The sequence below is a fragment of the Macaca nemestrina genome, chromosome 3, assembly GCF_043159975.1.
Source record: "Macaca nemestrina isolate mMacNem1 chromosome 3, mMacNem.hap1, whole genome shotgun sequence".
Classification (NCBI taxonomy): Eukaryota; Metazoa; Chordata; class Mammalia; order Primates; family Cercopithecidae; genus Macaca; species Macaca nemestrina.
In genome coordinates this window covers 101,762,454-101,788,416 of record NC_092127.1, presented here as the reverse complement: position 1 = coordinate 101,788,416, position 25,963 = coordinate 101,762,454, and the positions used below count along the sequence as shown (strand labels likewise).

General features: G+C 41.2%; 1 protein-coding gene across 1 annotated transcript in view; it reads right to left on the bottom strand.

Moving 5' to 3' along the window:
• Nucleotides 1–23,123, bottom strand: part of LOC105479657 (hydroxysteroid 17-beta dehydrogenase 11) — a 70,282-nt gene extending 47,159 nt beyond the window's left edge. The window contains exons 1-4 of the mRNA XM_011737749.3: nucleotides 22,735–23,123; nucleotides 9,118–9,225; nucleotides 3,828–3,959; nucleotides 1,841–1,947 (exon numbers count right to left, since the gene is read on the bottom strand). Coding sequence (XP_011736051.1) covers nucleotides 1,841–1,947; nucleotides 3,828–3,959; nucleotides 9,118–9,225; nucleotides 22,735–22,944 — 557 coding nt within the window. The 5' untranslated portion in view covers nucleotides 22,945–23,123. The remainder of the gene's footprint in view (nucleotides 1–1,840; nucleotides 1,948–3,827; nucleotides 3,960–9,117; nucleotides 9,226–22,734) is intronic.
• Nucleotides 23,124–25,963: the final 2,840 nt, after the last annotated feature.

Below are 25,963 nucleotides of genomic sequence, written 5' to 3'. Positions count from 1 at the left end.
TCAAGCAGTTCTCCTGCCTCAGCCTCCCGAGTAGCTGGGACTACAGGTGTATGTCAAAACACCCAGCTAATTTTTGTATTTTTTGGTAGAGATGGGGGTAGATGGGGGTTTCACCACGTTGGCCAGGCTGCTCTCAAACTCCTGACCCCAGGTGATCTACCCTTCTTGGCCCCCCAAAATGCTGGGATTATGGGCATGAGTCACCATGCCCGATCCCAAGTCTATATTTATTTTAAAAACTATTAGAAAACTAATGTATGAAAATACATGTTCAGAAAGAAAAGAAAGAGAAAGAAGGAAAGAAAGGAAGGAAGGAAAGAAATATAGATAAGCAAAAGGAAAAGAATAAAAATCACTTAATTACTTGTTTTGCCATTACCTAAGAATAACCACTTTTTAGGTGTGATTAAACAGTTTGTTATATATCCTTGCAAATGCAAGTTGAATAAAAACAAATTACCCACCTATGCCTGTGTCTACATATTTGTATACATATCTATAGCTACATATACAACTATATCCATGTTTTTAGAATTTAGATATTTAATTCGAAAGGAGAAAACAAATTTGAGCATTACATTATATATGCATATATATTTACACATTCAACATTTTAAAAGTTATTATTTGCTTAAACATACAATAAGTGTTCAATAAAACATAAAATACAGCCAAGAATTAGTAAGGTGTGTGTAACCAGTAGAATCATCCTAGATACAGTGGCCTCACTGATCTCCCCAGTGAAGTATAGGGTCACTGTGAACTGCTATTTCAAGTTTTCAGTTATTACAAGAGCATGTTTTTTAAACGGATAATCATGAAAATTTTTTTAAAAACCAATTCCCTTGTTTGGATTCTTTCAATGTTTAAAATCCCACTATTAGAAAACTAATATTTGAAAATATATGTTCAGAAAAAAAAAAGAAAGAGAAAGAAGAAAGGAAGGAAGAAAGAAAATATAGATGAGCAAAAAGAACAAAATAAAGATCACTTAATTACTTGTCTTGTCATTACCTAAGAATAACCACTTTTTAGATGTGATTAGAGTAAAACAGTTTGTTATATATCCTTGCAAATGCAAGTTGTATAGAAACAAATCACTGGGCCAGGCGCGGTGGCTCACGCCTGTAATCCCAGCACTTTGGGAGGCCAAGGTGGGTGGATCACGAGGTCAGGAGATCCAGACCATCCTGGCTAACACAGTAAAACGCGGTCTCTATAAAAATACAAAAAAAGTAGCGGAGCATGTTGGCGGGCGTCTGTAGTCCCAGCTACTCGGGAGGCTGAGGCAGGAGAATGGCGTGAACCGGGGAGGCGGAGCTTGCAGTGAGCCGAGATTGCACCACTGCACTCCAGCCTGGGAGACAGAGTGAGAGTCCGTCTCAAAAAAAAAAAAAAAAAAAAAAATCACCCAACTATGCCTAATATTCTCTTTCTCTCACTCTGATTTCATTTCTGCAAAAATTTATCCATTTTTATTAATATTAAAAATTATTAAATTTTGTTACAATTGTTAATAATACTAATTATTGTTCTTGTTTTGTAATTTCTTGCTGTTAAAAGAGACGAGAAATGTTTTAAAAGTGGTTGGCTCATAACTGAATAAATTTCTGGCTGCCACCTCCAGCAGGGTCTTCTAGAAGGGGATTAATGGCTGATAATGTTGTTAGACAAGAGACTTTGTGCAACTCTTTCTGCTTGTTTTTTGACAACTCCCAATAATAGACTGGACAATTTCAAGTCTACTATGATTATACAAAGAGTTCTCATTAGACAGGGTAAGAAATCTCACACACAAGGTAAGCATAAGAACCAATGAAGGAAACACATGTTCACATACCAGTAAGCCAGTAAGAAGGGGACCGAAATATGTCCAGCTGCCGAAGCCACAGTGACAACATGGCCATGGTTATTCTTCATCATTGCAGGAAGAAATGCCTTTGTAGTCTACAAATAGTTTTTATTAAAAGAGAAAAAAAAAATACTGTATTTCAGACTCACAGACCCCTTGGGAATACTTTGAAACAGAAGTATATTTTTTAACATGAATCCTAGCATAAATGAAAAAAACATAAACTAAATGACAAATGCAGCAACAATAAGGGGACTGGATATGATGCCCACATTAGAAAACCTGAGCAAAACAATGGCTACTGAAAGCTTTGAGAATCCATCTCATTTAAATTGCTAAATTCAGCCAGGTGTGGTGGCTCATGCCTATAATTCCAGCACTTTGGGAAGCCAAGTCGGGCAGATCACTTGAGGTCAGGAGTTCAAGACCAGCCTGGCCAACATGGTGAAACCCCATCTCTACTAAAAATGCAAAAATTAGCTGGGCATAGTGGCAGGTGCCTGTAATCCCAGCTACTGGGGAGGCTGATGCAGGAGAATCACTTGAACCTGGGAGGCGGAGGTTGCAATGAGCCGAGATCACGCCACTGCACTCCGGCCTGGGCGACAGAGTGAGACTCTGTCTAAAAAAAAAAAAAAAAAAAAAAAAATTTCTAAATTTTTATGTTCCCTAGCCCTCTACCTCTTGTTATTGATGCTTGGGATGAAGAAACAAACAAGATAATACCCAGCCAAGTGCAGTGGCTCACACCTGTAATCCCAGCACTTTGGGAGGCTGAGGCAGAAGGATTGCTTGAGCCCAGGAGCTCAAGATCAGCCTGCACAACACAAAAACTTGCCGGGCATGGTGGTGTACGCCTGTAGTCCCAGCTACTAGGGAGGCTAAGGTGGGAAGATCATTTGAGCCCAGGAAGCTGAGGCTGCAGTGAGCCAAAATCATGTCACCGCACTCCAGGCTGGGCAACACAGAGAGACCCTGTCTGAAAACAACAACAACAAAAAAAGAGACAGTAACCTTTATTTGAACAAACACAAAAACATAAAGATATATGTCAAAAACTTGGGAATATTAACATACAATAATACTGCATTTTTATCAACCCCAATATTCTTTTGAGATCAGTCATCCCAAACTCTCATCCAAGAAATCTTTGAGGGGCCTTTTTAAGAACTGGCTATTTGGGCAATATTTGAAGACTTCAGAAACACACACAGCATATGTACATATATATAACTTAAGACCTTCCATGGTGAGGTTCACAATAAGATTTGCAATTTTAGGGCCAGGAAATAACATGAGGCCTGAGCCTAATGCAAATCTGAAAGCCAGGGGGAGTGGCTCATGCTGTAATCCAAGCACTTTGGGAGGCCGAGGCAGGTGGATCACTTGAGTCCAGGAGTTCAACACCAGCCTGGGCAACATTGTAAAACCCCATCTCTACTAAAAATACAAAAATTAGCTGGGCGTGTTAATGCCTATAGTCCTAGCTACTTGGGGGTGCTGAGGTGGGAGGATCACTTGAGCCTGGGAAGTTGGGGCTGCAGTGAGATGAGATCGCATCACTGTACTCCAGCCTTGGCAACAGAGTGAGACCCTGTCTAAAAAAGAAAAAGGACAATCTAAAAGCAAACTGGATTCACCTTTATAAAATCACAGACGATGACTCAGATGGTCCTCAACTCCTTTCTTTATCTCTAAATAGGATCACACAGAAATGTGAGAACCTAGCTTAGAATTAAAACCTATACAATACCTGACATTTCTTATTAATTTATTATTGTTATTAATATTGTAAGTGAGGAAGAATGATAGAATTTGGTGATAGCATGAAAAATGATCTCTTTGTATAATGTTATTCCTGGTGCCTGGAGAAAACTTTAGCATTGATTTAATACTTCCTTATGTCTGCTGAAAGCCCCACTTTAATCTCTGGGATTTTCAAAAGGAATATTTTTGTAAAAGAAACCATACTCACCCAGAAATGTGCAAGTATATTAACTTCAAAAGTCTTTTCAATCTGAGCATCTTGTGTAGCAAATAAATCTGATGTATAGACTACACCAGCATTATTTACTAAAATACTAACATCTCCAATTTCTGCCTTCACCTTCAAAAAATAAAATAAGAAAAGTAAATTAATTAAGAGGTATGAGGGTAAGTTTATACACAATGGCTTTTTTTTTTTTTTTTTTTTTTTTTTTAAAGACAGATTCCTGCTCTGTTGCCCAGGGTGCAGTATAGTGGCCAAAATCTTGGCTCACTGCAACCTCCACCTCCCGGGTTCAAGCAGTTCTCCTGCCTCAGTCTCCGGAATAGCAGGAACTGAAGATGCATGCCACCACGCCACACCTGGCTAATTTTTGTATTTTTAGTAGAGATTGGATTTCATCGTGTTGGCTAGGCTAGTCTCGAACTCCTGATCTCAAGTGATCTGCCCACCTCAGCCTCCCAAAGTGCTGGGATAACAGGCATGAGTCACCATTCCCGGTCTTGTATGCAATGACAATTAAAGGAGTATGTATTTTTCTGCTAGATCTGGATAAAAGTGATTTTGTAATCCATGTGTCAACAGGGGAAAAAATTCTTTTTATTTTACACACTTATGTCCAAAATAGATATATCTTCAAGTGTATCAGGTGGAAATTTTCTTTTGCAATTTAGTCTCTTGACTTTGTTCTATTGACTATAGCTCAAGAGGCATTTGGCTAAGTAGCATTTTTTTTAAAACATTACTTCAAAAGGTAAGCAAAAAAAGTTAAATTAGGCCGGGTGTGGTGGCTCACGCCTGTAATCCCAGCACTTTGGGAGGCTGAGGCAGGTGGATCACCTGAGGTCGGGAGTTCGAGACCAGCATGACCAACATGGAGAAATCCTGTCTCTACTAAAAGTACAAAATTAGCTGGGCATGGTGGCAGGCACCTATAATCCCAGCTACTCGGGAGGCTGAGGCAGGAGAATCACTTGAACCCGAGAGGCAGAAGTTGTGGTGAGCTGAGATAGCGCCATTGCACTCTGGCCTGGGCAACAAGAGCAAAACTCTGTTTCAAAAAATAAAAGTTAAATGAATGTGGCAAAATCAGGGACTACTATGAAGAATTGTGGAAAACTGATTACACTATTAGGCTGGCCACATTTTCTATTTCTTTATTTCTATTTATTTTCTGTTCTATTGTTCAATCGCTCTCCATTAGGTGGCAGTAGGCTTAAGGGTGAAGAGTAGTTTTCTTGGACCTTGAGTTTTGGCTCTGCCACTCACTATCTGTTGGACCTTGACCAAGTTACCTAACCTCTTAAAACTTCAATTCTTCCTCTGTAAAATAGAGATACTAATACAAGTTCCTTGTGAGTCATTGTGGCAACAAATGAAATAATGCATGTAAAGGAGTTAACACTGTATCTAATACACACAGTAAACTGCTATTACTATCATCATTATTTTAAAATCATTTATACTTGTCTACAAGTAACGCGATTTAAGGTTCGCTTCTTGACCTGCTCGGGTGTCTATGAGGGCACTTAATATAGAAATATTGGCCAACTGAGGTGGCTCACGCCTCTAATCCCAGCATTTGGGAGGCCGAGGCAGGCATTTGAGGTCAGGAATTGGAGACCAGCCTGAAACACATGGTGAAACCCTATCTCTACTAAAAATACAAAAATTAGGTGGGCATGGTGGTGCACGCCTGTAATCCCAGCTACTCAAGAGGCTGAGGCAGGAGAATCGCTTGAACCCAGGAGGTGGAGGTTGCAGTGAGCCGAGATGGTGCCACTGCACTCCAGCCTGGGTGACAGAGCGAGATTTCGTCTCAAAAAAAAAAAAAAAAAACCCAAAAAACAAAACAAAACAACAAAATATAGAAATATAAATGAGGTAAATAATATAAAAATACATAAGTGTGTTTTTCTAGTATATATGCGTGGTATGTGTGTTTTCTCTTGAAAATTCTATTTTGGTATTGATCCAGAAGAAAGAGCATTTGAGAAATTAAAATGGTTATGTGGAAGGGCTTATGTAAACCCTTATGGCCAGATTTCAAAGGTTGTTGCAGCTATCATTGGTGAAATGATTTCAGTTGAGAAAATATAAACAAAAGAACAAGGCTAGCTGCTAAGAGCAATAGAAGGCATCCACTGGATTGTAAAGACTATTTGTAAAGACTATTTGTAGGCTGGGCATGGTGCCTCACATCTATATTCAGTCAGAATTTAATTTCATCAGATTATATTTACATTAGTGAAGTGTCAAGCTAAGTTTTTTGAGCCCTGATCAACACCATTTATACCTATATATTATCAAAGGATTTTCCCAGACACTCGTGACCCTTTCTTCATCATTGCCTATTATCTCCCCAGGATATGAATGTCTGTTTTGTATTTCTTTTTTTTTTGTATTAATTTTGTTTTTAAATTTTTGTGGGTACATAGTAGTGTATATATTCAGGGTTACATGAGACATTTTGATACAGGCATTCAGTACATAATTATCACATCAGGGTAAATCAGGTATCCATCCCCTCAAGCATTTATCCTTTGCGTTACAAACAATACAATTATACTCTTTTAGTTATTTTAAAATGTACAATTAAATTATTATTATTAATTTTTTTTACTAACAAAAGATTCTTTATGGCTGCTCCTTGCAGAGCAGGGCTAACTCACAGGCAGTGCAACCAGAGTAGCCTATTTGTTCTATTTTTTGGTATCCATTAACCATCACTACTTCTTCCCTATACCATCTCTACCCTTCCCAGCCTCTGGTAAGCATCCTTCTACTCTCTATCTCCAAGGGTTCAATTATTTTAATTTTTAGCTATCCCAAATAAGAGAGAACATGTTTTGTGTGTATATATATGTATGTGTGTGTGTATATATATGTGTGTGTGTGTGTGTGTGTCTGTGTGTATATATATATATATATATATATATTTTTTTTTTTTTTTGAGATCTTGCTCTGTCATCCAGGCTGGAGTGCAGTGGTGCGATCTCAGCTCACTACAACCTCCGTCCCCCAGGTTTAAGTGATTCTCCCACTTCAACCTCCAAAGTAGCTGGGATTACAGGCACCTGCCATCATGCCCAGCTAATTTTTGTATTTTTATAGAGACAGGGTTTCATCATGTTGGCCAGGTTGGTCTTGGACTCCTGACTTCAGGTGACCTGCCCTCCTTGGCCTCCCAAAGCGCTGGGATTTGTATATTTCTTAATAATGAAAGCAAGCTGAGAATTTAATTCTTTTGGTGGCATAAAAATGTTCTGATAGGCCGGGCGCAGTGGCTCATGCCTGTAATCCCAGCACTTTGGGAGGCCAAGGTGGGTGGATCACCTGAGGTCAGAAGTTCCAGACCAGCCTGGCGGTAAAACCCCCTCTCTACTAAAAATACAAAAATTAGCCATGCATTGTGGCAGGTGCCTGTAATCTCAGCTACTCAAGAGGCTGAGGCAGGAGAATTGCTTGAACCCAGGAGGAGGAGGTTGCAGTGAGCCAAGATTATACCACTACACTCCAGCCTGGGCAAGAGAGCAAGACTGTCTCCAAAAGAAAAAAAGTTCTGATACTAAAATGGCCACATCAAAATAGCTACTTCAAAATACCTGAAAATGGGCCAGGTACAGTGGCTCACGCCTGTAATCCCAGCACTTTTGGAGGCCAAGGTGAGTGGATCACAAGGTCAGGAGATCAAGACCATCCTGGTTAACACGGTGAAATCCCATCTCTACTAAAAATACAAAAAAATTAGCCAGGAATGGTGATGGGCGCCTGTAATCCCAGCTACTCGGGAGGCTGAGGCAGGAGAATGGGGTGAATCTGGGAGATGGAGCTTGCAGTGAGCTGAGATTGAGCCATTGCACTCCAGCCTGGGCAACAGAGCTAGAGCTAGACTCTGTCTAAAAAAAAAAAAAAAAAGAAAAAGAACTCAGGCCAGGTGTGGTGGCTCATGCCTGTAATCCTAGCACTTTGGGAGGCCAGAGGGTGGATCACTTGAGGTCAGGAGTTCGAGACCAGACCAGCCTGGCCAACATAGTGAAACCCCATCTTTACAAAAATATAAAAATTAGCTGGGCACGATGGCATGTGCCTGTAATCACAGCTACTCGGGAGGCTGAGACAGGAGAATTTCTTGTGAACCCGCGAGGCGGAGCTTGAAGTGAGCTGGGATCACGCCACCGCACTCCAGCCTGGGCGACAGAGCGAGACTCCATTTCAAAAAAAAAAGAACTCAAATCTAAAATTCCATAAACAAAGAGGTTCTCACGTCTGGCTGAATCAGACTCTTTGTACTGCACTGAATTAGAATATCCAGGGGTAAGGTCCAGGAATGTGTATTTTAAAGAATCAGCCCAGGTAATTCTGATGACCTTGCTCCCATTAAGGTATTTAGTTAACAAGTACAAGTGAGAATGCGTTCAGAGTGAAACCCCATTATACATAGCACCTCTCAATTGTATCTAGAAGAGGCAAATAATGCTTTATAGAAATAGATCTGCTGGGAGCGTGGCTCATGCCTATAATCCCAGCACTTTGGGAGGCTGTGGTGGGTGGATCCCCTGAGCTCAGGAGTTCGAGATCAGCCTAGGCAACATGGTGAACCTCCGTTTTCTACCAAAAATACAAAATATTAGCTGGGTGTGGTGGCACACACCCGTGGTCCCCGCTACTTGGGAGGTTGAGGTGGGAGGATTGCTTGATTCTGGGAGGTGGAGGTTGCAATGAAACGAGATCATGCCACTGCCCTCCAACCTGGGTGACAAAGTGAGACCCCCATCTCAAAAAAAAAAAAAAAAAAAGAAGAGAAAAGAAAAGAAATAGATCTATCTACACTAAAAAACTGATAAAGAATAGCTTTATTGTAACTTTCTAACTCAATTCTATGAATGGGCTTCAAAAGATCCTGTCAGCGATTCTGCAAGTGTCATCCAAGGATAGTTACCTATATGAGAATCATGGGTGAGGTGAAGGTGCATGGGATGCAGGGTGGATAGGGTGCATTTGAGGCCCTGCCCTCAAACTACTGAAAGAAAACCTCTGGAAGTGGAGCCCAAGAGTGTATATTTTTTTAACAACTCCCTGGAAAATTCCAGAACATACTAATATTTGAGAACTTCAGCTCTCAGTTCTAGTTTTGGGTTTGCTATGAGCTAGTTCTATAACCTTGGTCAAATAACATTTCTCAGTTACTTCAGCTATATCATGTACAGACTGGATCATTTCCAAAACACCTCCTAGCTCTAACAAGATATGATTCTAACTAAACACAACATTTCACCTTCTTTGCAGAGCTGTAAATATCTTCTCGGTTGCTGCAGTCTACCACAAAGGTATAAACCTTGGCACCCAGTCCCTTGCATTTGGCAGCTGTTTCCTCCAGTCCATGCTAGAAAAAGCAACAAAGAGGGCAAGGTAATAATTGATATGAATATATTGTATCGACAGCTGAAAATAATTAAAAATAATTTTTAAAAAGTAGTGAGATTCTTTCCATTTGAATTGGGAAGATTGTAACAACACATTTTTGGCAGGTATACAGGCACATTTTGCTTTTAGTATTTTGACTAGCTTCTTTTATTTGGAACTGAATTTAAAGCAAGCTTCGTAAAAGAAGATAAAAATCTTAAAATACTAGTTTTTACATTTATGAACTTTAAATACTTTGTGAATGTCGGTATCTCTGTGTGTTCCATATCAGGTTTTTAAAAAAATATAAGATTAAGCTTTTTTCCATGTCATTAAAAACTATTCATGGATGTCGGTTTACTGGCTGCAAAATAAATAATGAGTTAACTACATTTCATTAAACCATTCGTTCTTTTAGCATTTTAATGTGAAAGTCATATTCACTGAGCTTAGAAAAACCTTGACACAAAAATGAATGAGGTAGAGTCCTGACCCCGAGGAGTTTCCCTTGGGGTAGTAGAAAGAAACGTAAGTATCATAGTTAAGTGGGACCACATAATACTGTTATTGTTTTGATAAGAAAGGATTCAATATTGGCAGTTTCAACCTAATACATTGTGATGAGTATCACAGCAGAGTTCGATACAGGGAGTTATGGGAACACAGAGGGGCACACAATACAATTCTAGCAGTGATTTGCCATGCCCTTTCACTTACTTTCCTCATGGTGAAAGGACACATCAGGCAGGGTGTGGGCAATGACAGAGAGGAGACTGGTCATGTGGAAACCACTAGTAGGATCATTGTTGTTGGATGGATCATAAAGTTCAAGGCCAGCAGAAGTTCAGATTAAGATCCCACATGTCATACATATTAAGATTTATCAAAAAGTGAATGGGGAACCACTGATTAAATTATAGAGTCAGGTTTATGTGTCATATTGATTATTCTGGCTGATGTATGGAGGCTGGATTTTAGGGGTCAACACTGGAGGAAGAAAAAAACTGAGAGGCAGTTACAGTGATTCAGGTAATAGATGACACAAACTTGAATTGTGGCACTAGTAGAAAAAATGTTTAGGAGGTAAAATCAGTAAGACTTGGTGAGTAGATGAGGAAGAATGGGGAGGAGACACATCCGACATCTTTGCTTTCTAGTTTTGGTAGCTGGCAAGATCACGCTGCCACATGTCAGACAGAAATGACAGCAAATTTGAGGAAAGGGGTGATGAGTCCAATTTGGGGCACTGATTTTGGGTCAACTTAAGTTTAGGATCATACCATTGGGTTTTGTTGTTGTTGTTGTTATCTTTGTTTGTTTGCCTTTGGCCAATTTTTGCCTTTTTTTTTTTTTTTTTTTTTTTTTTTTTTGAGACGGAGTCTCGCTCTGTCTCCCAGGCTGGAGTGCAGTGGCCGGATCTCAGCTCACTGCAAGCTCCGCCTCCCGGGTTCCCGCCATTCTCCTGCCTCAGCCTCCCGAGTAGCTGGGACTACAGGCGCCCGCCACCTCGCCCGGCTAGTTTTTTGTATTTTTTTAGTAGAGACGGGGTTTCACCGTGTTAGCCAGGATGGTCTCGAACTCCTGACCTCGTGATCCGCCCGTCTCGGCCTCCCAAAGTGCTGGGATTACAGGCTTGAGCCACCGCGCCCGGCCCACCTTTTTTTTTTTTTAAGAGAATGTCTCAAAAGATATTTTGGATTAAGATCTAGTTTGTGCACTCTGCAGGCCAAGTATTAATTTGCCATTAAAATAATGGCAAAAACAGCAATTACTTTTGCATCAACCTAATAATTGTCAGCTAATGCACAAACGGGCAGATCCTAGGAGGACTCATACATTTATCCACAGAGAGGATGGTGAATCAGTGTACACATTTGTAAACAGCATGTTGCAGAAAGGCCAAGTCTGGACAGCTGTGGGGAGAATTAGTAGCTTGTATAGTGATCATAATAAAGTGAAACAAGTTCTTTTTCTGTTGCGGGAAGTCAGGGTCCCCGAATGGAGGGACCAGCTGGAGCTGCGGCAGAGGAACATAAATTGTGAAGATTTCATTTTAATATGAACATTTATCAGTTCCCAAATAATACTTCTGTAATTTCTTATGCCTGTAATCTCTTAATTCTGTTATCTTTGTAAGTTGAGGATGTACATCACCTCAGGACCACTGTAACAATTGTGTTAACTGTACAAATTAATTATAAAACATGTATGTTTGAACAATATGAAATCAGTGCACCCTGAAAAAGAACAGAATAACAGCGATTTTTAGGGAACAAGGGAAGACAATCATAAGGTCTGACTGCCTGCAGGGTCAGGCAAAAAGAGCCATATTTTTCTTCTTGCAGAGAGCCTATAAACAACGTGCAAGTAGGAGAGACATCACTAAATTCTTTTGCTAGCAAGGAATATTAACATTAATACCCTGGGAAAGGAATGTGTTCCTTGGGGGAGGTCTATAAATGGCTGCTGTGGGAATGTCTGTCCTAGGCGATAAGGACTGAGATATGCCCTGGTCTCCTGCAGTACCCTCAGGCTTATTAGGATGGGGACAAACCACACCTTGGTAAATTTGTGGCCAGATGGATTCTCTGCTCTCAAACCGTGTTTTCTGTTGTTTAAGATGTTTATCAAGACAATACGTGCACTGCTGAACATAGATCCTTATCAGCAGTTCTGCTTTTTGCTCTTTGAAGCATGTGATCTTAGTACCTACTCCCTGTTCTTACAGCCCCTCCCCTTTTGAAACCCTTTTTTTTTTTTTTGAGACGGAGTCTGGCTCTGTCGCCCAGGCTGGAATGCAGTGGCGTGATCTTGGCTCACTGCAAGCTCCGCCTCCCAGGTTCACGTCATTCTCCTGCCTCAGCCTCCCGAGTAGCTGGGACTACAGGCGCCCTTCACCACGCCTGGCTAATTTTTTGTATTTTTAGTAGAGACTGGGTTTCACCGTGTCTCGATCTCCTGACCTCGTGATCTGCCCACCTCAGCCTCCCAAAGTGCTGGGATTACAAGCGTGAGCCACTGCGCCCGGCCTGAAACTCTTAATAAAAACTTGCTGGTTTTGCAGCTCAGGTGGGCATCACGGTCCTACCAATATGTGGTCACCCCCGGTGGCCCAGCTGTAAAATTCTTCTCTTTATACAGTCTCTCTTTATTTCTCAGCCAGCCAACACTTATGGGAAATAGAAAGAAACTACGTTGAAATATTGGGGGCGGGTTCCCCCGATATCTGGCATGCCAACATGGTTTTCTTTTTCCTAAGCATGTGGGAACCCAATTCCCTTTGGTAGGTGTGGAGAAACATTCATCGGTCCAGTTCACAGAAATGCTTGTTCAGCTCCCTGACGATTGGTGAATTGTCTGTGTATTGTCTGGGGTAACTTTGGGTCACGTGCTGTCTAAACATTATGCTTATCTCTGCTATATTAAACTCCTGTTAAAACGGGGGGAGTGCGAGTGCCCATGGAAAATATGGTCACCCTATTCAGGGCAGTGAAGGAACACTGTCCTTGGTTTCCTGGAACTATGGGATTGTGTTGGTACAAAATTCTGGAAACTGGTCCCGACAGGAAATAATGTTCCCATCACTGGGGTGATTGGGCCTTGGTACGTGCTGTCCTAATGACATACCAATCCCGTGACCCCCTGCAGTTACCACAATTTTCTGAATCTGGTGACCCACTATCTCTTCTTCAGCTTTCCTGTCCCATTTGGCCTTCGTTATCTGCTCAGCCTCTCCCTTCGTCTACGCCTCCCCCACCTGACAATGTTAAGAATTCAATATCTAACTCTGGTGACTCTGGCTTAATATCACCCCCTGATGATCTTATTTCTTTTCATGAAGAGCTGGTACTTGTAGCTACCGCGGCCCCAACTCGGACAGCCCGGGACGATATCTATGATAACTCTTCCCTCTCTAAACCTTTGCAGTCTTTGCCTCCAGAGCCATCTAATGGCTCTGGGACCAAACTACAATTTACCTGTAATTCTGCAGGCCCTCCCCCATCTACCTCAGCCCCTCACCCTCCTGTCATTTCAGTCCCTCAACCGGTCACTTTGCCACCCATTCAACCTTCTTCTCTGTACCCTTCTTCACGCATGGATGCCCTGCCACTCTGGCTGCACAGGATTGGGACAATAATCAGCAGTATACTTCTGCCTCTTCTGCTCCCCCAATGCCCCTTTCTCATGCTCTCATACTGGTCTGACCTCCTCAACCTCAGTTTCCCTTATCTACACATACTTTTCCTGTCACTTCTATGCTGACTCCGTCTCATGTGCCTGTTGTTGAAACTTCCATGCAATGCTCATTATGCCAAAACAAGAAACAAGTGGATTAGAGGTGTGGGATTATCCAGTCACGCTGGAACCTCCTAATGCTCAAGGGGTATAAGTGCATTGATATGTGCTGCTTAATTTTACCTTTTTAAAAGAATTCAAGGATGCTTGTACTCAGCATGATCCTACTTCTCCATATGTTAAAATGAATTTACACACTCTTTGTACTGAGGTCATTTTGCTTCCTTTAGCCTGGGACCTTTTGGCAAAAGCTGTTCTAACTTCATCTCAGCATTTACAATTCTGTACCTGGTGGTCAGAGGAGGCCCGTCTGCAGGCTCAGCTAAATCGGGCTGATGGCATTCTAATTACTCAGGCTCAGCTCACAGGCTCTGATCATCGCTCTGACACTACTACCCAATTAGGCTTTGATGCTCTCACCAGGGAACAAGTAAAAAAAGGTATGTATGAGTGAGAGCTTTGGATAAATTATGTGCCCCAGGCCAAGTTCCTGTTTCTTTTACTACTGTTAAACAGGGTCACAATGAATTATAATCTGATTTTTTGGCTAAATTACAAGATGCTGTTCAAAATTCTGTCTCTGATGAGCACACTCAAGGTATTCTCCTTCATATGTTAGCTTTTGAGAATGCGAACCATGAGTAAAATGGCCATGTGTTCCATCCAACGACAAAATTTACCTGATTATGAGGTGTTGCCTGCATATATTAAAGCTTGTGAAGGCTTTGGATTAGCGACTCACAAAGCTATTCTGTGGGCACGGGCCATGAAGGATGGCAATCAAACTGGCTCGACTGATTCTTTTCTTGGAGCCTGCTTTAATTGTGGTGAACTTGGTCATACTCAAAAAAATTGCACTGTTAAAAACTTAAAAGTGGCCAAGTCGGCTCAACAAACACGGCCAAATGCTCCTGCTACTGTTTGCCCTCGTTGTCGTGAAGGTAAACATAGCCCAAGAACTTGCCGCTCTAAGTCTGATATAGATGGAAACCCCTTGCCACAGAACCAGGGAAACGGGAAGCGGGGCCAGTCCCAGGCCCCAATATCAAATGGGACACCTCAGACTCAGACCAATGTTATGTTTCCGCTTTAAGGAGTCCCAACACAGCCCCCAGCACAAACAAATTTCCCTACAGCCAACCCAGATGGGTCCCAGCCTCTTCTTTTGTCTCAGTACAATGCTTGTCCACCTCCACAGTAGCGGGTGGGGCGGTCGATCTCTGTAGTTCCATTCCTCTAAATTTACTACCTAATTCTTTGCCTTTAATTCCCAGACCACTACCTGGTAACCCAGAACAATTATAACATGGGGAAGAGGGTATGCTTGTGTTTTGCCAGGAGATCATCAATCCCCTATCTGGGTGCCCACTAGAAGACTTAAACTTCATGTGAATACTGACAATGAAAACCACAAGGAAAAGATGTCCATGTCAGAGACCACCCTCATACCTGGTGAGATCTGTGCCGACTCCTCAAAAACTGGCACGCCAAATCAAAATGGGTCTGGTTCAATCCTCCCTAATGGCAACAGAGGTTCAATCCTCCCTAATGGCAACAGAGACCCCTCTAACTAATCTCACTTCTAATTACCTTCCTTTTTCTCCTTACGAACCTAAAAATCTCACCATTTCTATTAGCCTGAAAACAACATCCCCTGGTTCTTCTCTTCCTCCTTCACCACTGGATCTTGCTTACAATAAGTTTTATTTAATAATTCTCCTCATTATACATTCTGTCTCACCAGTTTCCCCTCAAATTGATTTACCTGCTACACAAAATTATCCATATTGAGCTTATGTGTCTTTTCCTGCACTTATTCGATCTCTCACCTGGGTGGATGCTCCTGCAGAAGTCTATACTAATGATAGTGTGTGGATGCCTGGAGCTACAGATGACCGTTGCCCTGCTCAGCCAGGAGAAGAAGGCACTGCATTCAATGTTACTATGGGTTATAAATACCCTCCTCTGTGCCTCGGACATGCACTTGGTTGTATCTATCTGGAAACTCAAGTCTGGGCTGCTTATCTTCTGGAGAGATTAGCCACAGGGGAATGGGGACATTTGGTCTCCAGCCTCTCACTTTCTCCTTTAAGACAAACGAAAAGGGGAGTAATACGAGATACCCCATAATTTCAATATAAACCTGTAGGAAAACCATGTTCTAAAAATTTTGAGGGTCCATCTAAAACTTTAATTTGGGAAGATCGCGTTAACTCACATGCAGTAGTATTAAAACATGACTCATATGGTTTAGTAATAGACTGGGCACCAAAGGGCTATTTGAAAAACAATTGCTCCTCTGGCGGAAGGGAATGCCTGGAGGCTACTTTTTTATTTCTTATTGGGAGGATGAGGATCATCATCCTACTTTGCATAGGAGGTTCAGCTCATTCTTTCCCTTAAAATGGGAAGAAAAGGGCATTACTCCCCCCCACCCCCCGCATCCCGGAAGCCTCATATGATATTCCCCATACTGAGCCCAGAACACCTAGAACTTTGGAAATTGGCTATTGCCACATCCAGACTGGGAGTATGGGAAGGGGAAACTTTTCTGTCTATTGTCCCCACTACCACCTCTCACATCCATGATTCTGAACCCCATGATAAATCCCCTTTGTACCCTCTTCCTCTTTATGATGCCAATCCTCCTTTATGGGACTCTGATTGGCATTATGATAATTCTTCTCAACCCAGGTATGACCCTCTGCCTCTTTGGCATCCCCGGGCACCTGGGATTGCTTCTTTACAGCAGAGAACATCAGGTGTTGCCACCACCGCTCCTCTCCCTCAGTATCAACGTAGATTCAAACCTTCTGCTCTGTTTACCTCCAGCCTGACTATTCCTGTACAGAGTTGTGTTAAGCCTTCTTACATGCTGTTAGTGGGAAATATCAAAATTGGACAAATAAACTGTCTAATGCATTAATTGTCATTTATACACTTTCGTTAACTCCCGTTTTGACTCCAGGAAAAGTGTAATGTTGCTTTGAGCTTGAGAAGGAATCTGGATACTGGTAACTCTACCCAGACCTTGGGATTCTTCCCCTTCGGTACATTTAATTAATGAAGTGTTACAACGAATTCTCAAAAGATCTAAGAGATTTGTTTTCACTTTAATCGCTGTGATCACGGGCCTAATTACGGTCACTGCACTGGCCAGCACTCCCGGAGTGGCGTTACATCAACCTATTCAAACGGCTCATTTTGTTAATGATTGGCAAGCCAATTCCACCGAAATGTGGAATTCTCAACAGGGCATTGATCAAAAATTAGCTAATTTTGATATGTGATGTCACTCCTGGTGGCCCAGCTGTAAAATTCCTCTCTTTATACTGTCTCTCTTTATTTCTCAGCTGGCCGACACTTATGGAAAATAGAAAGAACCTACATTGAAATATTGGGAGTGGGTTCCCCCGATATTTTTCTTTTAGTGAAATCTCCCTCACAAACTGTAGTATACTCTCATGAGGAACGCTTATTCCTCAAGGGACATCAACATCTCAGGTAAACTTTATTTTGCTCTCCTATACTTTACCAGCAGCTTTTGGCATTTCTTTTTACAAGTACATTTTATTAATGTTGTATACATATATGATAGAATATTATTCAGTCTTAAAATGGAATGAATTTCTGACACATGCTACATGTCAACCTTGAGAACATTATGGCAAATGAAATAAGCCAGACACAAATACCATATGAGTGTACTGACATGAAGTACCCAGAGTATCATATTCATAGAGACAGAAAATAGAATGATTGTTGCCAGGCCCTGGGGAGAGAGAGGGCTGGGGAGATACATCATTTTGATGGATAGAGTTTCAGCTTGGGAAGAGACAAAAAATTTCTGGAGAGAAATAGAAGCGATCACTGCATAATGAGGTAAATGTACTTAAGGCCACTAAACTGTACACTCATAAATGGTTAAAATGGTGTGTTATGTCATATATTTTACCACATTTTAAAAAGTTTTTAAAAAGTATATTGTACTGGCCAGGCACAGTGGCTTACACCTGTAATCCCAGCACTTTGGGAGGCTGAGGCGGGCAAATCACAAGGTCGGGAGTTTGGGAACAGCCTGGCCAATACAGTGAAATCCTGCCTCTACTAAAAATATAAAATATTAGCTGGGTGTGGTGGTGGGCACCTGTAATCCTAGCTACTTGGGAGGCTGAGGCAGGAGAATCGCTTGCACCGGGGAGGCAGAGGTTGCAACAAGCCGAGATTTTACCACTGTCCTCCAGCCTGGGCAATAGTGCAAGACTCCATCTCAAAAAAAAAAAAAGTATATTATATTGATTGGGTCTTCTCTTTTTTGAACAAATATATTTCCCTACATGAACAAATTTTAAAATAAAAATTTATATCCCATTTATTCTGTTTTCAGAGATTTGCTTATTACTGATTGGCTTTCTGTAACCACCAAGTGACTAACCACCACTCCACTATGTGGAGGCAAAGATACCCTTCTTTCACATCTGCTGTCTCACTTTTGCCCTGTTTACTTGGTCTTCCTCATTTAGGTTGGTCTGCTTTCCACACCTTCTGAATCGTGCAACTTTTTTTTTTTTTTTCTGAGATGGAGTCTCGCTCTGTTACCCAGCCTGGAGTGCAGTCATGCGATCTCAGCTCACTGCAGCCTCTGCCTCCCCAGTTCAAGTGATTCTCCTGCCTCAGCCTCCCTAGTAGCTGGGATTACAGGCATGCGCCACCATACTTGTCTAATTTTTATATTCTTAGGAGAAATGGGGTTTTACCATGTTGCCCAGGCTGGTCTTGAACTCCTGGCCTCAAGTGATCCACCCATCTCGGCCTCCCAAAGTGCTGGGATTATAAGTGTGAGCCACCGTGCTTTGCCAGTGCAACAAATTTAAGTTCTGAATTCCTCCAGAAAAAATTCTGGAAAATGCCCTGTAGATAGTTAGTAAGAAATAAAAAATAAGCAGATCTTCAGGAAAAAATGAATTCTTCCTTTAAAATGTTTTGCAGCACAGTACAATTGCTCATAACTCTTCAAGATTTCCCTTGGTTTTTCAAATATGTTTGTCTATTGCTACAACTAAGACCTTTACACCCATTTTCTTGATTACTAAAAATTTTTAAATTCCTCCCATTAATTTTTCAGTTATTCATTAATTCAGTTTTTCATTCAATAAATAGTCTTTGAGCATACACTATATGCATACCACTTACTGTAAATTTTTCTTTCCAAACTGGTATTTTAGGAGAAAGGGTCTTTCTGTTGCCCAGGTTGAGTGCAGTGGCTATTCACAGGCCTCATCCCACTACTGAACAGCACCGGAGCTCTGATCTGTTCCTTTTCCAACCTGGGCGGGTTCACCCCTCCTTAGACAACTTGATCTCCTTCATGCCCACTGCTAGGAGGTTACCATATTGATTGTGAACTTATGCGGACATGCAGAGCGCACCACAGTCCAGAACTCCTGGCCTCAAGCAATCCTGCTGCTTCAGCCTCCTGAGTAGCTGGGGCTACCGGAGCATGCCACCATGCCTGGCTACCAACTATTCTAACCAGGCATGGGAATGAGAATAGTCAAGAAGTGATAGATTATCATAAAGCAGAATGAATAATTCCCAGTATCAGTCTCAGTGGAACAACAAAGCTGACACCACCATTAATTCTTCCCTAAATTAACATTTGGTACATGTGGACATTGCTATCCTCATTACATGGACTAATCTAAGGGATTGTCTTTGTACTCTAGGTGAAAGGGCCCTCTGTTTGACCCCTCCCTGCCCTTCCAGCTAGATCTCATAACAATCAAACACCACTCCACTTTCTTCCTCATTCTCCAGGTATTCACCAGCCCAAGAGCTTCACATCTCCAGTTTCTGCTACCTGGACTGCTCCAAACTCCCACCCTGTCCTTCCCCAATCAGGTTTAGTGGTTCTTAGATTTCTATAATTTCAAATCTATAAAACAGCAAGAAAAATAGAGTAAGGTATGTATACTGAACTAAGATTGCCAAACTTTTGGCCAAATAAGGACCCTCAGAACTAACAAAATGACCCTCATATGTTATCATTGTAATTTCATTAACAAATACATATTTTACCCACAAAAAAGTAGGAAGGATATAATCTCAAAATAAAAGATAGATTATTTAAATTAAACTAATTTAACTTCATAAAAACTCACTACATTGTCCTCAATTTTTCTGACCATTACTCCCAATTTCTGCTGCTCCCAACCTGGTCCAACAGTCCCCATAATGTCATCTCATGCCTGGATTATCACAGTAGTCTCTTACTTTACTTGCTCCTTCCATCTTTTCTCCTCTTACATCTCTTCTAAGCCCAGCAGCCGGAGGATCCTCTTCAATAGGAATTACCCTCAAAACCCTTCATTGACTCCCCAGAGTAAAAAGCCAAAGTACAGGAAATTTTATCATCTGCAACTCCAGCCCCCTAAATCTCTAGACCAGTACTGTCTCATAGAAATATAATGCAAGCCACGTACATAATTTCAATCTTTCCAGTAGTCACATAAAAAAAAAAATCTAGTGGTATATTTTATTTAATCCAATATATCTAAGTAATTATCATTTCAACATGTAATGGATATAAAAATTCTTAACACAAAATTCTACATTCTTTTCTTCATACTAAGTCTGCAAAATCCAGTGTGTATTTCCACCCACAGTCCATCTCAATTCAGACTGGCCACATTTTCAAAGGCTCAAGAGCCACAAGAGGTTAGCGGTTACTACTTACCATGTGTTGCACAGAGTAGATCTAGACCTTTCTTGTGCTTCTCTCCCTTCCCTCAGTCTATGCCAGGCTTTGTATTTGCTGATCCTTCCCTGCAGGACTCACTGTGCTCTCAGCTTCTTCTGATGTTGACTCAATTATCTCCATTTCAGTGGGGCCTTTCTGGCCACCTCTGCAAAGTCAACACTCCCCTCCTACCCTCCCCACCATATACAGTCTTTAATCTGCTTTCACCTTTTATTTTTTTCTTTATGCTTAACACCATCTAACAATTAAACATTTTATTATACAGTGTGGCATACTGCCCCTAGCTCATGAGGCTCATGTCTTCCTCAGTGCTATATCCTCAGTTCTGCATTAGAACAGTGCCTAACAGATAATAGATGCTCAATAAACATTTGTTGGATAAATACATGTCACTGAAGATCAGAGAAAATTTTGTACAAACTAGCACTGGACATTGGAAGTCATTAACCTAACTAACTCTTACATATATTTAAATTTTAGCTTAAACCACTACTTTGTCAAGGAATAGTAAGAACTAACACTCCAGTGTTTACCTTATACCAGCTACTGTGCTAAATGCTTTGTGTGCATTATCTCTTATCACACTTCCAGCCTTTTGAGGTAGGTATTGTTATTTTATCCATTTTGGAGAAAAGGAACTAAAGCTGTGGAAAAGTTGAGTAAGTTACCCAATTAAAAAATAAGAACTCAGATGTGTCTGACTATATCACCATGCCAGATCTTGACCATGCTGGTCCAGGCTGGGCCTAGGTTGTATTTTTCATTGCACTTGTAATTACTTATTTTTTATTTATTTATTTTATTTTATTTATTTATTTATTTTTGAGACGCAGTTTCGCTCTTGTTGCCCAAGCTGGAGCACAATGGCGCAATCTTGGCTCACTGCAACCTCCGCCTCCCAAATTCAAGCAATTCTCCTGCCTCAGCCTCCTGAGTAGCTGGGATTACAAGCGCATGCCACCATGCTCAACTAACTTTTTGTATTTTTAGTAGAAATGGGGTTTCACCATGTCAGCCAGGCTGGTCTCGAACTCATGACCTCAGGTGATCTGCCCGCCTCGGCCTCCAAAAGTGCTGGTATTAAAAGTGTGAGCCACCCCATCCAGCCTGCACTTGTAGTTACTTAATGTCCATTTTCCCTACTAGACTGAGGTCATGGAACCTTATTTTCTGTTTGTCACTCTGTCCCTAATGTCTAAGCAGTGGACAGTATTTGTTGATTGCTGTCTTAATCAGCCACTCACTGGGTTAACTCTCATTTAACTTCACATCCTTTGAATTATTATTTACAGCATTGCATGTCAACTAGTGTGTAATGGATAATGTTTCAGGCCATCAGGTATCTTATAGAAACCCCTTTGGTTCATCTACCAAAGGTCAAATAAAAGGTTAGAGTCTAGGTCCTCTTCCCTAAGCTACACCTAAACTTGTCCTGGATAAAAAATTACACTGAAAGGTTTTTTTCTATTTATTGTTTTTACTAAAAGATGCTTTCCCGCCACTCCTTCAGTATCACAGGTCAAACGTGAAAAAAAAAAAATGCTTTTTTTTTTTTTTTTTTTTTTTTTTGAGACGGAGTCTCGCTCTGTCCCCCAGGCTGGAGTGCAGTGGCCCAATCTCGGCTCAGTGCAAGCTCTGCTTCCCAGGATCACGCCATTCTCCCGCCTCAGCCTCCCGAGTAGCTGGGACTACAGGCGCCTGTCACCACGCCAGGCTAATTTTTTGTATTTTTAATAGAGACTGGGTTTCACTGTGTTAGCCAGGATGGTCTCGATCTCCTGATCTCGTGATGCGTCCTCCTCGGGCTTCCCAAAGTGCTGGGATTAGAGGCGTGAGCCAATAAAAAATGCTTTTTAAAAAAACTTGAGACAGGGTCTCACTCTGTCACCCAGGCTGGAGTGCAGTGGGGTGTTTACACTGCAGCCTCCACCTCCCAGGCTCAAGCAACCTCCCACCTCAGCCTCCCGGAAAATTACTCTTGGCAATAACTATGGCAATGTAGCATTGTTTTCTGTTGAGTATAATCTTTTAAACCACTTATCTCATTAACAGCAAGTAGGTTAGGACTTTCTCTTAATAGGTACAAGCTTCTTACTCTTTTAATATATAGCTAAAACGAGTACTTTTTCCCTATGTTTAAAATAGAGGGATCAATGAAATCAGGTTCAGGAGAAAATTATGAGTTATCCTTAGGGCAAAAATGGGGATCAATTTACAACGGGGCAGTAACTGGGACTCTTATAACCTCTAGGTTTGTTTATCATGTGATCATACAACATATTAATTCATGCCCTCCCATCTGCAAAATGGCAATACTAATTTTTTTTTTCCTCCCTGCTTTACAGAGATGCGGTAAAGGGTGGTTGCCAGCAAAATGCAGACATGTCCACAGATTAAAGGAGCCAGAAAGTAAAACACAGTAAGCACTGTTACCTTATTTATATCCCAGAGAACCAGCTTGCTTTTAAGTTTAGCAAATTCATAGGCAGTCAGTCTCCCAATTCCATGCCCAGCTCCTGTAATTAGCACGATTTCGCCGGCGACTGATTTTCTCCTCTTAGGAATAAAAAGCTTCACGAAGGACTCTAGGCAGCAGACGATGAGTAAGGGGAGAAGCAGGAGGAGGTCCAGAAGGATTTTCATCCTTTTTGTTGCTGGGAGCGTTTGGTGTGTCTTTTCCGACCACTCTAAACTGCTTTTAGAGGGTTGCTCGATCTAACACCAGAAAGAGTAGGGGCGAGAGCAAGGAAGAGCTCCCCTGTCAAAGAAAAACAACTCCGAAACCGTTCCTTCCGCTGGGCTGGGCTTTGTTGGTCTTTCGCAATTGGCTCGGGCTGCAGTGCTTGCTCGCTCAGAGATCTGGGAGGGACGAAGTCCAGACCCGAGCAAAGCTTCCTAGTTCTGCTTCGCGCAGCCCCCAAGCGATGTGTGGCCGCGACTATCTTTTACCCACTTTCTCCCGGTGTCGTGAGCCGGCAGTGGAGGGTTAGCTGCTCACTTGTTTTCCTAAACTGGATAAATTCCAAGGATAACCGACAGTATCCGCAAGCCAGATGCTTCTTTCAAAGTTGAAGGTTGCTTATCACTAGATAGGGGTGCCGCTGGGCGTGGCGGCTTTCGCCTGTAATCCTGGCACTTTGCGAAGCCCTGGAGGGAGAATCGCTTGACCCCAGGAGTTCGAGATCAGCCCGAACAACATAGGGAGACCCCCTAGTCTCTTATTTTTTTATTTTTTTGGTAATTAGCCAGGAGTAGTGGCGCGTGCATATAGTTCCAGCTACTCGAGACTGAGGCACGAGAATAGCTTGAGCCCAGGAGGTCGAGGGTACAGTGCGCGAAGATAAGATCGTGCCGCTGCACTCCAACCTGGGTGAAAAGGCCAGACTTTATCTTAAAAAAACAAAAACTAGATAGAGGATGCAAAAGTAGATTCCTATCTTAAAGGATCTTGAAAAGACCAAGCGTTCTGCTTCCAGCTGAAAAATTACGCTACATCACATTTTAGTTTGAACTAAGCACGATTTCTGAAGACGGGAAATTTTGTCTGTTCAAGGACAGCTATAATAAAGCGCCTGGAAAAATTGTTACCGTATTAAAGGGATTGTTTCCACAAGAAAGAAGAGTATATTTGAATAATCATTTTTCACTTGACCTATCAGAGTTTGAAAAGAAAAAATATATATTGTACTTTAGGAATTTTATCTTTATTCAAGTGAATAAATAAATAGCAAATCATTTAGCCTAGAGATTACCTATGTAACATTTCGTTTTGTAGCCTATATAAATGGGTGTTCAGTATATGTTAACTGGTGACTTGAAAAAACTCTAGAGATTGATTAAGGGAAGAAAAGACCTAACTAGGGTTTGTGTGCAGTAAGAGCTTAATAATGGTATTGTATGCAATTTTTTCCAATTCATTTTTCACAGACATTGAATGTGGGTTTTGCGCAAGACACGCCAGTGCTTGGGAAGAGACTTCGTTGTGTGCCAATGGTCAACTTTTATATTTAAGAGCCAGAAAGATCACAAAAAAAATCGAAGTTCACAAATAGTTCATACTCGATGGTCCCTCTTACTTAAGCAGCCATATGTTGTTATAGGGGATGAAGGGATAGTGGCAGCCTCACAAATGTGAGCTCTATTGTGGAATTCTTTGAATTCAGAATATCATCTACAACGTTTTTTGGATAGCCTCCAAATCCAAATTTACGAAACACTTGTATAGAAAGTTTACCAAGTGTTTTTCCACATATATTATTTCATTTGATTTTGAAAAGCCTCCTAGGAAATAGAGAAGGAAAGTAGAATAAGGATATATTTATGACCCTATACTATAAATGAATAAATCTGTTAGATCAACTTTAAAGTCTATACAGTGAGTAAAACTGTAACTGGGGCTACACATATGGTCAGTGTTTATCAATTTTTTTTGTTCAACACCTACAGGAATAAATTACACATCTTACATGGTGATCTAGTATAAGAAGTGTTTCAACTATGTTGACTTTCATATATTGAGGCTCTGGCTATGCTATTTCTTTTTCTTTTCTTTTTTTTTTTTTGAGAAGGAGTCTCACTCTGTCTCCAGGCTGGAGTGCAGTGGCGAAATATTGGCTCACTGCAATCGCCACCTCCCAGGTTTGAGTGATTCTCCTGCCTCAGCCTCCCGAGTAGCTGGGACTACAGAAATGTGCCACCACACCCAGCTAATTTTTGTATTGTTAGTAGAGACGGGGTTTCACCATATTGGCCAGGATGGTCTCAATCTCTTGATCTCGTGTTCCACCTGCTTCGGTCTCCGGAAGTGCTGGGATTACAAGCGTGAGCCATCGCACGCAGCCTGCCTATGCTATTTCTCATTCCGTTCTATTAATAAAAAAAAAAACTTGGTAGTTTTAACCTACAGTTGATAAAGGTTTCATTGGTTAAGGGAAAGAACACAGCATTTGGAAGCAGTCATACCTGAATCCCTTATGTGTGTGTGACTTCATCTCTCTGAACATGTTTCTTAATTTGTAAAATTGAGATAACTAATACTTACCCTACAGGATTCTTGTGAAGTTCAAACGAGTTAATAGAAAGCACATTGCTTTATCAACTATTCAACTCTATGTAAATTTTAATTAACACTAATAGAATGTGAGTGATGTGAATAGTCTTGTGAATGATGGTTGTAACGTGAATGATTTTGTGAACAGCACACTAGATGTTTACAATTAAAATTGTTCACAGAGCACAGATTAGCTTCTAATCTGACAGTTATGTGATTTTATGTATTTGTGGTTTTAAAAAATATCTTTCATTGGCAGGGTTTAAAATATTTTGTACTTGGGACATCTGTTTTTTAAAAAATTTTTATCTATTTATTTTGAGACTGGATTATGAGACTAGCGAATTTTTGTATTTTTGGTAGAGGCAGGGTCTCCCTACCCTGGTAGAGGCTGGTCTTGAACTCATGGGCTCAACCGATCCACCGGCCTTGGCCTCCCAAAGTGCTGGGATTACAGGTGTGAGCCACCGCACCCAACCTGTGTGGGACATCTTAATTTCATGCTGCCTTCCCAGAAGTTGAAACAGTATTTAAAAAAAAAAAAAAAAAGATGAGGATAAAGGGGTCTTTCTTTCTTTCTTTCTTTTTTAGTGTTCAAAAACGCTAACTTGA